The 13,467-nt window shown below is 42.4% G+C and overlaps 1 protein-coding gene across 6 annotated transcripts in view; it reads right to left on the reverse strand.

The window, feature by feature from the left end:
• RIN2 (Ras and Rab interactor 2) overlaps positions 1–13,467 on the reverse strand; it is a 247,649-nt gene that overhangs the window by 99,745 nt on the left and 134,437 nt on the right. For 5 of the 6 annotated variants that reach the window (XM_036009482.1, XM_036009483.1, XM_036009481.1 and 2 more), the window contains one exon: positions 8,220–8,312. In XM_036009482.1, coding sequence (XP_035865375.1) covers positions 8,220–8,276 — 57 coding nt within the window. In that variant the 5' untranslated portion in view covers positions 8,277–8,312. Of the gene's footprint in view, positions 1–8,219; positions 8,313–10,749; positions 10,892–13,467 lie in introns of all 6 variants that reach the window. The other variant, XM_028523701.2, reaches the window with a different exon arrangement.

The raw sequence follows: 13,467 nt of genomic DNA on the forward strand, positions 1-13,467 counted from the left end.
AAAGGACAGGTTGCTCCAGTTTGTTCTTTTGGCAAATGGCAGTGTATACTGACAAGAGAGTTGAAGAGTCATTTTCCCCAAACTCTTCTCTGTGGAGAGGGGAGGAGCCTGCACCTCTGAATCTCAGCACAATGAAGGTTGGACCACCTGTGTGTGGATAAATGGTGACATCAGGTGTTAAAGACTGGGGGGTAGGGTGAAGATTTTATTTCTGTCTGTTAAGCTGAGTCACCCTGCCTCTAAGGATCTCCACTGGTGTGTCCGTGTGCAATTGTTACCTTAGACAGTCAGCTGGAGGGGCAGGCCATGTCCAGGGGCTGCACAGAGGATGTAGGCACCCCAGGATCCAGGGGTGCCCTGCAGACTCCAGCCAACTGGCTCCCCCAGACGTGCAGGCACCATGTCCAGCATCGCCAGGCAGGCTGAGGGCTGTGGCATCTCCAGGCTTCCTGAGGGCAGGTCCTGCAGCGCCCCCTCCCCCCTCACTGACTCTGATACCATAGTGAGTCAGGGATCCTGAGGAGTCCTCCCCATTGGCCAGGATAAGCAGGGGGAGGTTCTTACACAAAGTGAACCAAAGGCTAGAAAGATGAATGGATAGAGCAACCCAAAGTATACCAAAAGCTAGCAAGAAAATTGGCTAAAGAAAAAAAGCCCTCCTCTCCCTATCCCTATAAGAACTGAGGGCTTGAGCAGGAAGGCAGCTGAACCTGTGCTTTTGGTTACACAACCACTTTGAGTGAGCAAATAAAAGTGAGGATGTAGTGGGAAAGCAGACAGACAAAAACAGAACATCTTATCAGATAGTGGCAATAACAGCAAGGCTTACAGAGAACAAGTGACCAAACTCATCCAAGTACTATGTCTGTCTGAACTAATTGTTGAAACCAAAGGGTCCTTTTGACTTAGATTGAATTTAGTTTTAAATCCTAGCTCTAGGAATCACCTCTCTCTATCCCTCCCTTTCTCTCTCCCTTATGCCCTCCTCCCCGTCTCCCTCTCCCAAGACCTAGCTTGTCCCCCAGGATAATCAGCAACCCCCCTCTCTAGTTGGAGATAGTAGCCCAGAACTGACTAATGGTCACACATTCTGGATCTCTGGCAGGCTAAAGATAACATCTTGACTTAAATTATGCTTCTGATCTTAAGCCCTAAGGTGAAATGGCCCATGGCTACTTTCCCAGGGGATCAGAGGGAAGCCAGAAAAGACTTCAGAGCTGCCCTCAAGACTTCAAGAAATGATTCATCACCCTTACCTCACAGATCCCAGTATGACCCTCAGCACCTAAACCATGGTGTCTCATGATTTTGAGCATCAGCTTCCCTTTCTCCTGGCTGGCACAATTCATCAATAAAATAAGTCAGTGGGTTTTACTTCTTCACGGCAATTCTCGGTGCCCAGGGTTTGGCTCTGCTAGTGCTGGGTGCATGAACTCTTTCTGTTCTATAACACTGGTGTTCACAACCCAGTGGGGAAGGTGATATTACCCTGTTTTCTGGGTGGGGACATGAAGCCAGGTCTAGAATGTACACATTTCTATGTTTTTTGTATCATCCTGTTTACTTAATTTGTATTTCTAAGAAATTTCTAGGTGAAGCTGATACCACACTTTGAGAACCATCGCTTGAGGCTGCCTTGCTAACAAGCTCTGGGTGATGCCAACACTACCCACCTAAAGATGATTAAATTTTGTTTGACTTTCCTATGTGCTATTTTTATTTCCTTGTTCGATTTTTTCCAGTTTTGATTTTAACTCAGTAAACTTATTACAGAATGTCTTTCTAAGCCAATCACAAATACATCATTTGTTAAACTGTTCTTTGAACCAGCTTTACGCCTGTTTCCTGGTTGAATACAGTTCTGACAGAAGTTCATTCTAATTTGTATGAGAATCATGTTTTTAATGTTTTGAAAGCCACACATTTGACACAATAGTGCTTCAACTCTATATTCCCTCCTGGGAATCCTCCTATTATGAAAACTCAATTTCAACTAAGAAATATGTCATTAAGAATAACCAGGGAAACCTATTTCATTCCTGATTTTTTTTTAAAAAGTTCCCTGAAGCAAGTGAGACTGTGTTGAGGCCCAATGGGCAACAGGTAATATCAGAAAGAGATGGCCAAAATGTGGTGGAACAACTACTCTAGAAAATCAGGAAATCCATTTTTTCTTGGAAACAAGAACAGGAATTGCTGTCCAATAAATTCATGGCATCCCTACAAAGTCATACCTGGGGCAGGGGTAGGGTAGGCTGATCTGCATCCTGGAGGTGTTTTGAACAGATGGTGAAAGCCATGCATCTGTATCCCCCAAAAAACCATCCACTTCCCCAGAGAGTCACTATTCCCCCAATCTCTCCAGATGGGGTTTTCTGGGAGACCTCACTGGAAAAAGAGGAAAGGGATCAGAGTGGAATCTTCAGGAGGCCACATAGGGTGAGGATTCCACATGAGAAGGTCAGGCCAGGTCTGATTCCCATCCCTTCTATAGACTACTGAGCCCTGGGACTTGAGTCTCCAAAGACTCAGTTTAGATTCAATGTAAGCTTTTGCTGTCCAATCCAGCAGTCACCAGTCACATGTGGGGACTGAGCACTTGAAACGTGGTTAGTATGAACTAAGAAAACATGCTCAGTGTAAAATATACACTGGATTTCAAAGGCATGGTATGAAAAAGAAGAATGTAAAACATCTGATTAATATTTTATTAAATATTGACATGACAATATTTTAGATATACTAGGTTAAATAAAATATATTATTAAAATTAATTTTACTTTTTTTAAATGTAGCTACTAGGACATTTAAAATGACACCTGTGGCTTACTTTGTAGTTCTGTGAGACAGCACTGCTAAGACCTGTCTAGGTGAAAGTGTCCAGGAAGTATTAAGAAGAACTTATTTATGGAAAACAAAAGACATACAAATACTGATGTCAGGTATGCTTTGCAATATTATTATGAATAATTATGGATACATCAATTGCTCTAACCAACTCTCTAATCACTATTTTGTTTCCACTGCAGGGTGCTTAGTCCTTTCCTGGTCATAGGCTGTGACAGGGTGCCTCCCTGCACACCTGGCATGGAATGTGACATCTATTCACTATTCAGGAGTTATGCTGGGAGACCAAGGGTACAACACTTCCTCACATCTATGACTTTTAAACACCCACAGATCCATGTAAGGATTTCTTCAATGAAGTTACTGACTAAAATGTGATTTTGGTTCCATCCATTATTTTTCAAGCCCCTGTATCTCTGTCCCCTGTTACACAACAGAGAATTGCTGTCCTGGGCTGTGAACGTGGAAAATGACTCTACACAAAGAACGGTCTGAAAACTCAAATGCCAAAATCACTGAGGCTCCACAGATGCAGTAGTGACAGTTCTGGATGACTGAAAATTCGCCTGCAGATTGATTTTTTGAAAGCAGAATAACTTTTCAAACACCCAGGAAAGACCGATAGTTAAGGGAAGTCTCCTGGGGTGAAGTGCCTCATCACTCCTGGTTTATCTGTTTTATAGTCAGATTTTAGCAATTAGGTTTATTCAAAGTGAGTTGCACTTCTATTTTTTATGTGCCAGAGAGCACTCCTATGACTTCCCTGAACCATAATGACAGGTTTTCTGTTTCTGAAAGATGGACATGGTGTACCTGTTGTACAAACTGTGCAAAATGACCACGAAGAGGATTCCTCAAATGGAGCCTCTGCTGCTGAGCCAGGCCCTCCAACACCCCGGGTAGTTTGGGAGCCCAAGGCCAGAGCATCTCCCCACAGCACGAGCAGTTTGGAGGCACATGAGAGCAGCGTCCATAGAACCAAAGCATGTTTCTTCCTGCTCAGTTAAAACCAGCTGTTTCCCTGTCTGTGAAGCAAAGGGAGGCAGGAAGCAGGCACTCAGAAAGAGGGAACTCTATCAACTTGTAGGCTGATGACAGCAGGGTCCCCTAGGTACTCCTGGGAGAAATTAGAATTGTTGAGTGGGCAATTCCCACCAATATTTTCTGGCATTGTTCTTTGCTATAAGAGGATCCTCCTCAGGGTCAGGGATGTAGCAATAAAAAGACAAAACAAATCCCTCACTGCAGAGTCCAGAGTTAGGGGTTTAAGTTTACTTCCCACCACTACATCAGGGCCACAGCTAGGCCTTCATACACAACATTTCTACCACAATTTTATCTTCAGACAAAGTAAAGGTAGATATCAGCTCAGCTGTGGGAGCTCCACTGTCAGTGAATAAAGTTAGTATATGGCAGTCTGGAGGGGTACGTGGGAATCCGATGGGGAGAGGTAGACAGTGAGAGCAAAGGCAGAGTGGGGAGAGCCTACAGTATGGGCATCAGCAGGTCTGGGCCATAGGAGCAGACCCATGATGGCACAGGGGCAGGACCAGGAGAAGAATTAAGAAGGTGGGAGCACAGCCTGAAAGTCCTTGAAGGTGAGAATGCATACCTGGTGCTGGGTCCAGCATGGGCCAGAGTCTGTAAGCAAGCAACATGGATGGATACAATGGTTTGGGAGAAAGCAAACATATATTTGGAAATAGTGCAGATGGATTAGGAGCACCATCCACGGTGCCCACAAACGAAGGAATGAGGACCAAAGTAGGGAGGTAATGTAGGAAAGGGAAGAAGGGTGTAGATTTTGGAAACCTCCCAGGGATTTGCCAGCACTGGTCACCTGGCTGGTGTGGGGGCAGAGTGGGATTCAGGAAAAGGAGGGATCAAAGATTACTCTGAGCTTCTCTGCCCTAGTGCAGGACCATCTATAACTTTACCAGTCTAGTTAATGTATTTCTTACACAATCTCTTTCACATAACACACTCTTGAAATCTGATAGCAATAGATGTCCACTTCCATTAATTAGGTGCAGGTGACTTTGGCTGCCTTGTCAAGGGCATCACCAGCCTGCCTCATGTGTTTCCACAGAGACCTTACAGAGCGGGAAGATAATGTTTCTCACAGGTGGGTGAGGGACAACAATGGCTCTGGAAAGGACTGTGGAAAATGTATTGGTCCAGCAGCATAGGATTTCTGTGGCCAGGGTTCCAGCATGTAATTCCACATGAACAACAGCCATGGGCATTCTTATTACCCCAGATTACTCGCACAATCTGTGCATTATCCAAAACTCTTGTATCCTGTAACTTATCTGAGTCATTTCCATGCTCCAGGACAGATGGGAAGACACAAATCAAGGCTTGCTTCTAGTGGTTACCAACTCTGGTTTAAATGCACACAAACTGGATGGGGGAACATAATGAAGAAACAGAGGTCCAATGATTGCCTTTCAATTATCTACACTTAACACAAAATCACATGAGCCCTAATAACCAAGGAAGTTATAACAAACATGTAGAATTTAGCTATGAGCTAAGAATATAACCGAGAATGTTCATGCTTGATGGTGTATGTGAAGCACTGCAGTAGCTTAAGAGTCACTCCAAAATTTAGCCTTGCCCACCTCCCTAGATAACAGTCAATCTCAGCTCACAAATCAAAGGCCACTTCCTCAGGAAAGATTTCTCTGGAACCCTGAATTATGTTATATATTCTCAAAGCCCCTTTCACTTCTCACATTAAGCACTGTTTTATGATTTTAAATCAGGTTTAGTGTCATGATTATTTATTAATATCTTTCTTTGTTACCAGACTGAAAACTCCATGAGGTCAGGATGGCTTCTGGTTTTTCTCTCCCCTGTACCTACTATAGAGCCTGGCTGATCTTAAGTTCTCAATATTTAAAATATAAGAAGCATGAGGAGTAAAAGAAGACCCAGTGGGTCCCAGAATGTGCTGAGTGACAAACTGTCTCAACTAGTGAACTATAGCATTTTTAAAATCAGTTAGTCAACTGACTTTAAACAGTCAATATTAAGTGTCCAAAGGGAAGTTTACTTCATCCTTGCAGATAACTATATGCCTAAATTATAGAATAATTAATAATAACTGATAATACTCATTTAAATTATGATTAATATTATTCAAAAAAAACATGGCTTGCCATAGTAATGAATAACAATATCTATAAAGAAGAGGAAAGAAAGAAGTACAGTTGACCCTTGAACAGCATAAGATCAGAGGAGTCAACCCCTGAGCAGTTGAAAATCGACATATAACTGTTGACTACAATCAGCCCTTTGAATCTGAAGATTCAACAAACCTTGAATGGAGAACAGTATTTTCAACCCATGGTTGGGAAACCCCTGGATACAAAGGGCCAACTACATTTATTGCAAAAAATCTGCATGTAAGTTGACCTATGCAGTCCAAACCCCTGTTATTTAACTGTAACTACCATTTACATGGAGCATCTAACTAAAATAAATTGAACCTCTGCAAACAAAAACAGAACAGAAAATACCAACTTAAATAGAGCAGGCCAGTTTGCCTACATTTTCCTTAAGGGCATCTGACTCAGGAGAGATAGACTAGCAGAGTTTGCCCTCAGCAGGTTCAAGCAGGCCTCTTACTTCTTGCTTGATTTATTCTTTCACAGGATATAACCCAGAAATACAAGTTAACTACTTTAACCTGATTTTCAACTAAAAAAATAAATTTTCCTCAGGACTGTAAGAAAAACTAGATCCAACAAGGCCCCTTCCTGAGGAACTTTCAAAGGCAACTTTGACGATACTAGATTTCCTCATTTTGCCTTGACTTGAACATAAGGTGGTAATTATGAACTAGCCAGTATTTAGGCTGATGTAGGCAGTGTTGTGGGTTAAGGAGGGGATTGGGTTCTTCCTTTCCACCAGGATGAAATAAATATCCCAGCCTAAGACAGAATCCAGGAACTGGAGATGAGTCAGGAGCCTGGTGGGTCTAGCGCCTGGTTTACAGGAGACTTGAGGAACTTCTCATTTGCTTTATGAGGATGGATATTACACAGGTTTGATTCAAACTGAATAAACTGATTGAGAATTGTGACTGCTATGTCTACATACCTTACTATTAGCACTGAGAATTGAGACCATCTATGTCAACATAACTATTTCTTCCAGGTTATTCTTGCCCAGAAAGTTAAGGCTGTAAACCAATAAGTAACTTCACTGTTTGCTGTAGGAAATTCCTACAGAACAATCTGTTCTGGCAAACAGTCAGCTCACCTGGGAAAACAGCTTGCCTATCAACAACGGTTTACTTGCCAGGACTCAAGACCCTTGTCTTGCTGTATCCACCAATCCCAAACTATTATATCACAAACTTTGCTGAAAGCCAATCACTTCTCTGCCTTGAAAAATACAGCTAAAAAGACTTAGACCTAGACCTCAAACCCCTGTAGATCTGCCTCCCAATCTCCCCTTCCTCAGACACCAGCAGGACTGTGTCCTGCCCATGTCCTCCCTTATGGCAGTCAGCTTACTGAATTTAGCTTTCTTTTATCAGTCGGCTCTTGCAACAGATTTTTTGAAGTCCATAATTGACACAATAAATCAAGTTTGGCCTCTAGGAAGCAGGAGCTTTTAAAGGCAAGTTAATACATACTTACAACCCATTAGGTTGCAGGAATTAGAAAAAATTGTCAGTTTTCCTCTGTAATAGTTAAGCATCTTCTATAACATTCCTCCTTTGAGGAAAGATCTGGTGCTTTAACATATACACACACAGTATATAAAATATCCATTTAGAATTGTATCCCTTTAAACTAGCAAGGTAATTTTATCCCACTGCTATCAGTTATGTATATAGAAAAGCTATATGTTTTAATCACACTGCCTTGGTTTTCTCTTGCCTGACCTGAAGAGACCTCTGGTGTTTGATAAAAATACACCAGTAAACAACATTCAATCAGTCTAGGGTGAGGCCCAGGAATCTGATTGTTGTTCTTTTTAAAAAAAAATGAGCACTAAGTGATTCATACAGTCAAGCAAAATGTAAAACACAGAGCCAACAGCACTGATTCACTGGGAATGCACAAGTTTCCATTGTAAAATCATTCAGCTTAAAAGAAAAAAAAAACAAAAACGCGCCGAGCAGTTGACATACACACAGAATAGATCTCTTTGTGCGAGGTACTAACTCAACAAAAATCCCAACTACTGTCAAACCTGGTAACAGCTCGCAGCTGGGCTCAGGCGAACTCTCCAGCCAGAGCTGGCTCAGAGAGCAGGCTTCCCCTACAGCTCACAGGAGTGCCTGCAGCTCCTCGTGCAGTCCAGCAAAGGGAGTAAGCTGCAGCTTAGCGATCTCAATCAAGGCTTCCTTTTACCTTAAAGAAACTTTCTCGCTTGTCCAGGCTTCGGGTACCCATGGTCCAAGATGACATTTCCTCCAACGAGGCTCTACTGCACGCCTGGGACTCCTGAAGGTAGAGAGACATTTTTAATGGTTATAGTCCAGCCTGTAGGAAATTCCTTTCTAAGCCACAGAACACTCACAACAACAGTCCTGCCAAGATCTTTTTCTGTCAACAACATAGTGCCATTTATTTCCCACCAAAGCCCTTCCATCTCCTTTTATGCCGATTTCCTGCCTCAGACAACAAGCATAGTTCCTAGGCTTTGTCCCACCTCACTGCCCCACCCCCCCCATTTCCAGCTAGAAGGTCTCTGGGACTATAATGATTGCTTTGTGTGTTTACTTGACCTCATGCACCAGTCCGGAAGGGGCTGATATTAGATGTCACCGTAATCTGCTCCAAAGCTTATGGACTTAATGTGGCTGATCAGAGAGGGACAGTGGAAGAATAAGCCCCTGCATGTTCCAGGAAATCCTGCTGGAATGGGATGAGATCATCCTTAGCTGTGCTAGCCCTCTTCCCCAGGCAAGGTCAACACAAGGGCACAGGGAATAAATCTCTTTATTTTCTCTTTAGAAATCAAAGGTTGGGGTGAAATTCCAAATCTCTGTTTCCAGAGCTCAATTTGTATAAGAAACAGATGTAAACAGCTCCATGATAACCTAAAGTGGGAGTGCACTTTGGAATGTGGAGGGAAATGTAAAGACATGATGTGATTCTGAATCACAACCCTGGCTATTTGAACATGGAATTTCCCTCATTTAAACGTTAAAACCCAGTACTCTTTCTTCTTAGTCACAAAGACTTCAATGTCTACTTGTAAGTCAAATACACACACACACACACCCAGGCATCTGGCCTCATCCTGGCCAGTGTGCATTGAGGAGACTTGGGGAGTGTCTCCAAACCTTCCTAACCAGCAAGGCTGGACCAGCAGCAATTATAAAACTGCTGTCCCACTCAAGATCCCTTTATAGACCATAACATACACAAGTTGTAGCTGGTCCTAACCACAACTCACAGGTGGAGGACAATAAAGAAAAAATGTATTCAGTGAAAACACCTCTTGTGACACTAAGATATTAAAAGGGGTCAACTCTGGGGATGGAGTAGGAGACACCGAAGTCATGGTAGCTGCTGCCAGTTTGCTGAGGCTATTTCATTATTAGTTGGGGAACAGAGAGCAAGCAGCACCAAAGGAACATTTCAACAAGCAGAAAAGCATAACTACTTTGCAAAGAACTGCATCCCTATGAGCAAGCAATGCTCTTGGGAGAAAGGCTCATTTCAGCCCCACGATTTGCCTCTCAGTTCACATCCATAGTGGCTGCAACAACCTGTGGGATCCCATCTAGGAAAAAATAATAATGACATGCACACCTACCCCTCCTTCTAGAACATTCACCATTTTAGTCACTCAGTCACTTTAAAGGTTTGGAGGTGCCTTTCCTGTATTTCTTTCTACTTGCAATCCCATTGGATGAAGGCCAGCTTCCAAAAACCTCCTTAAAAGAATAGTGAGCTTTTCACCACAATCCTGCTGATGCCACAGGTTCAAGTTCTCAGGCTCAGCAATTTAATGGAGCCCCAGCTCCAAGGCCTTTGAAGTTCATCACTTACTAACCAAGTTCACAGATTGGAGTGACTCCAGAAAGAAACACTGCTGTGTTTAGGACTAAAAGCAGAATGGGAACTACTCTGTAACTGTTTCAACCCAGAAGCACACAAATAAAAAAGTACACTTCTTGAAACCAAGCCTAATGTCTGTAATTCTTTTTCTTTCAGATGTTTTCTCAGCAAGAGATTTGACACTGCACAGCAGTTAAGGGTCGGCTCGGTGAGAGCCAAAACTTCATTCCTCATCCAGACCTGCATGTCTCTGTTTGTGTGGAAATTTTCTGTATACAAACCCTTTCTGATGAGCCACGACAGGCATGGAATTTTTGTCTACAGTAATAGATCAGTTTGGATTCCAGAACTTCACTAGTTCAGTAAGCTGCCTGAAAAATGCATGCATGCACTTCAACTTCAGTGGTCCTCAATGAAACATCCACTGTGGATTCCTTGTGGGCAGGCAGATTCATCCCATTTCTTTGAGAAGATGCAGGTTGCATCTACTCCTTCTTCAAAAGGCTGCTCCAGGACGGAGATGCAAGCAGATGATAAAAATAGGCTGCTAAGGGCCACAGCAGGTCCTTCCCACAGAAGGAAAGCCAAGTGACTACACATCATAGATCATTCTAATTTTTTAAAATTAAGTTCTTAAGGGCCCAAAAGAAGTTTCAGATTATGGTCTTGCCTGTTGTAGCAGTAGTTTCCTTCCCAAACCATAACCTCTAACACATTGGTTAAATACGGACCGAAATTCAATAGGATTTAAAACAATTCCTTCTTCCCATTTGTAGTTACCAGCACATCCCCTGCAGGAATGAAACAAGCAGTTTCATCCTAAAACCACCCCAGAAATGGGTCAGACTAAGAAACAAAAAAAAAAAGGTACCGTAGTTTGAGAGGCTGTAAAATTCCTCCAGAGTTAGATGGTGAAAGGTTGCTCCTTTACTGGTTTCCCTGAAGTTGTAAAGCAGATTCTTGAAAAATCAGCCCAGCACGTCCAATGGATCTTTCCAGATGCTAGCTAAAAGCTAGCAAAAAAAAAAAAAAAAATTCCTAATGGGACCAAAGGACACTGCAAACATTTTGGAGCTGCCAAGCCTCTTTAACAACAACACTGAAGGAATGTAAATGAAGCTGGTTGCTTCAGTTGCTAAAGGACAAAGGCAGGAGGTGATTATACCTCACTCTCCAGAAACACCAGGCTCTGCCGCTATAGACCTAGCTATGGCTTTCTATGTGGTGCTAAAAGTTACTGCAGAGATGAAGGTCTATCCTGAAATTTCAGCATAAAGGACTCCCTGTATCACCTGGCAGCATTTAGGCTGCTCTGACTGCCGCTGAGCAAGATCGTTCACTGCTGGCTTTCCAGCCCATTCCACAGAGAGCCACTGAGACAGGCGCTCAGTCTCTGCTGTCTGGACCTTGGCTGCAGGCTGGCGGATGGGGATAGGAACAACCAGTGCCCAATTTCCAGTTCACTGATCAGTGGAGCTGGGCAGTTACACTGGCACTCTTCCACCTTTTGCTCTATCTGGCCACAGGCCAGATCTTGGAAAGACAGAGTGTCTGAGTTGTGTCTTCCTCCTTCCCTGCTCCCTCTTTCTCCTGTCCACCCTTGATTAATTTAGTCAAACTATACCCTTCTTACTTTATTTGTCTGAGATCACAAGTGCAAACCCACAGGAGAAGCAGCAGAAACTTACATTGGCATTCACCACTCACAAGTTCAATTTAAAAGAAATGTGGCTTAATTCAAGACATCTCCACACTGCTGTGAGAGGGGTCACAAAAGCTTTCTCATCACTACCTTTTTTCTAGCGAGACAAAGTGGACTTCAGTTCTTAGTAAACAAGATCTCATAATAATTATTTTTCAGCCAAACTGACTGAAGTAGGAGTAAGTGACTCAATACTGGGGACCTGTCAGGTCAAGGCCAACAACAAGAAATGCACTTCACCTTCTCACCTGATGACGGCAGCTCTTTTCTTTTTAATGTTTTTTGTCTTTACTAAGAGGTAGAAGCAAGTGGGACAGCTCTGTGTCTGGACCCAAGGCAGGTCTCTGAATATTTTCATAATTTTTTTTGTATTACCACAGCTTTTCCAAGTTGAACAGTAAAATCATTCCAGGTTCTGGCTTGACAATTCAAGTTATGTGAATTTTTAATTTCCTTAAATTCAGTGCTGATTTTCCCTCAGTCAATAGTCAAACTTAAAAAAAAAACCCAACAACAGATCATGAAAACTATTCTGTCAAAAGAGAAACTAACTAGTGAGAAGAAATCAGAAACAAAGACCTATATTCTCAGCTTCCTCACTCAATAACTATGTTTTTAAATAGAATTAGGAACAATGCTCACTACCTGAATTTTTCCAAGGATAATCAAGGAAAGTAATTTTTCTCTTTTTTTAGCTAAGTGCTCAGGGGCAAAACTCTGCATTTCTGCCACTGACAGGATTGGCCTGCAAATGAGGCTAATTCCAATGGAGGGCCATCCCTTCCCGTCTTGGAAAACTGGTGTCACTGAGACTCTAATCTCGTCCATGCTGCAGGAGTTCTGCTGGTGCCCATGTACCCAGGGGGACACTCTGACCACAGGCAATATGCACAACCCTGGGCAACAAGTGGGCAGTTCTACTAGCTAGAAATTCATTCTTTTCTTGGATGAGAAACTGACTCTCTTCTCTTACCTCACAACCCAATGCCCTCATTTCACCCCTTGGTAAAGAGGTGGGTCCCTCTTCCACATCCCAGTAAAAATACCTATTCCTCCCTTGTCACTTCTGTGTGTGGCTCTGGCTTCAGGCCTGGTACACTCTGCCCACCAGGAATGGTGTTAATAAGGAAGATGGGGGTTGCTATGCCCAAAGGACTCTCTTTTGGCATTTCAAAAGTGTGTGTCTTTTCAAACTTCCTCACTTGAAAGCTCCATGTGTTATGTGGTCACACACCCTGCACATGTGACTTCACATATACAATGAAGGAGATCCATAAGCCATATTGACTATTAATGAGAAGGACACCATGGACAGGACATCACACTTCTTCCTCTTATTCAGGTCTTCCTTAGGATCTACTTATCAACCCATGAGCACTTGACTTTAGCGCTTTCTTTTGAAAGACCCTCTGGCCATGATGGTAATGCATACCTTTTTTGCCCAAATTTCTGAAGGAAAAATAAGGATGTGCATTATATATGGGTAGTACTAATTCTGTATCTATATAAATATTTTTAATTCTTTTATTAATGCTTATGTGTTAAATGTGTGACTCTGGAAAGCAATGATACCCATTATGTTCAAAGATAAATGCAAAAATTCCTTCAAATTAAAAAAACAAGTATCTAAATATAAATAAATTAAAAATTGAATTAAAAAATTAAAATGAAAGTTTTTTTCCTGAAAGTTTGGGCCAAAAACATGGGTGCACATTATACACAGAAATATATGGTAGGTGATTAATTTTAATTAGAGACTCTAGGAATACTCTATTATCCAGTGTGTATTTTACACTGAGCACGTCTGTTTAGACTAGCCCTGTTTTAAATGCTCTGTAGTTACTTGTGGCTAGTGGCTGCTCTACTGGGCAGCTAAGGCTTCTGTTG

The sequence above is a fragment of the Phyllostomus discolor genome, chromosome 9 (assembly GCF_004126475.2).
Source record: "Phyllostomus discolor isolate MPI-MPIP mPhyDis1 chromosome 9, mPhyDis1.pri.v3, whole genome shotgun sequence".
NCBI lineage: Eukaryota > Metazoa > Chordata > Mammalia > Chiroptera > Phyllostomidae > Phyllostomus > Phyllostomus discolor.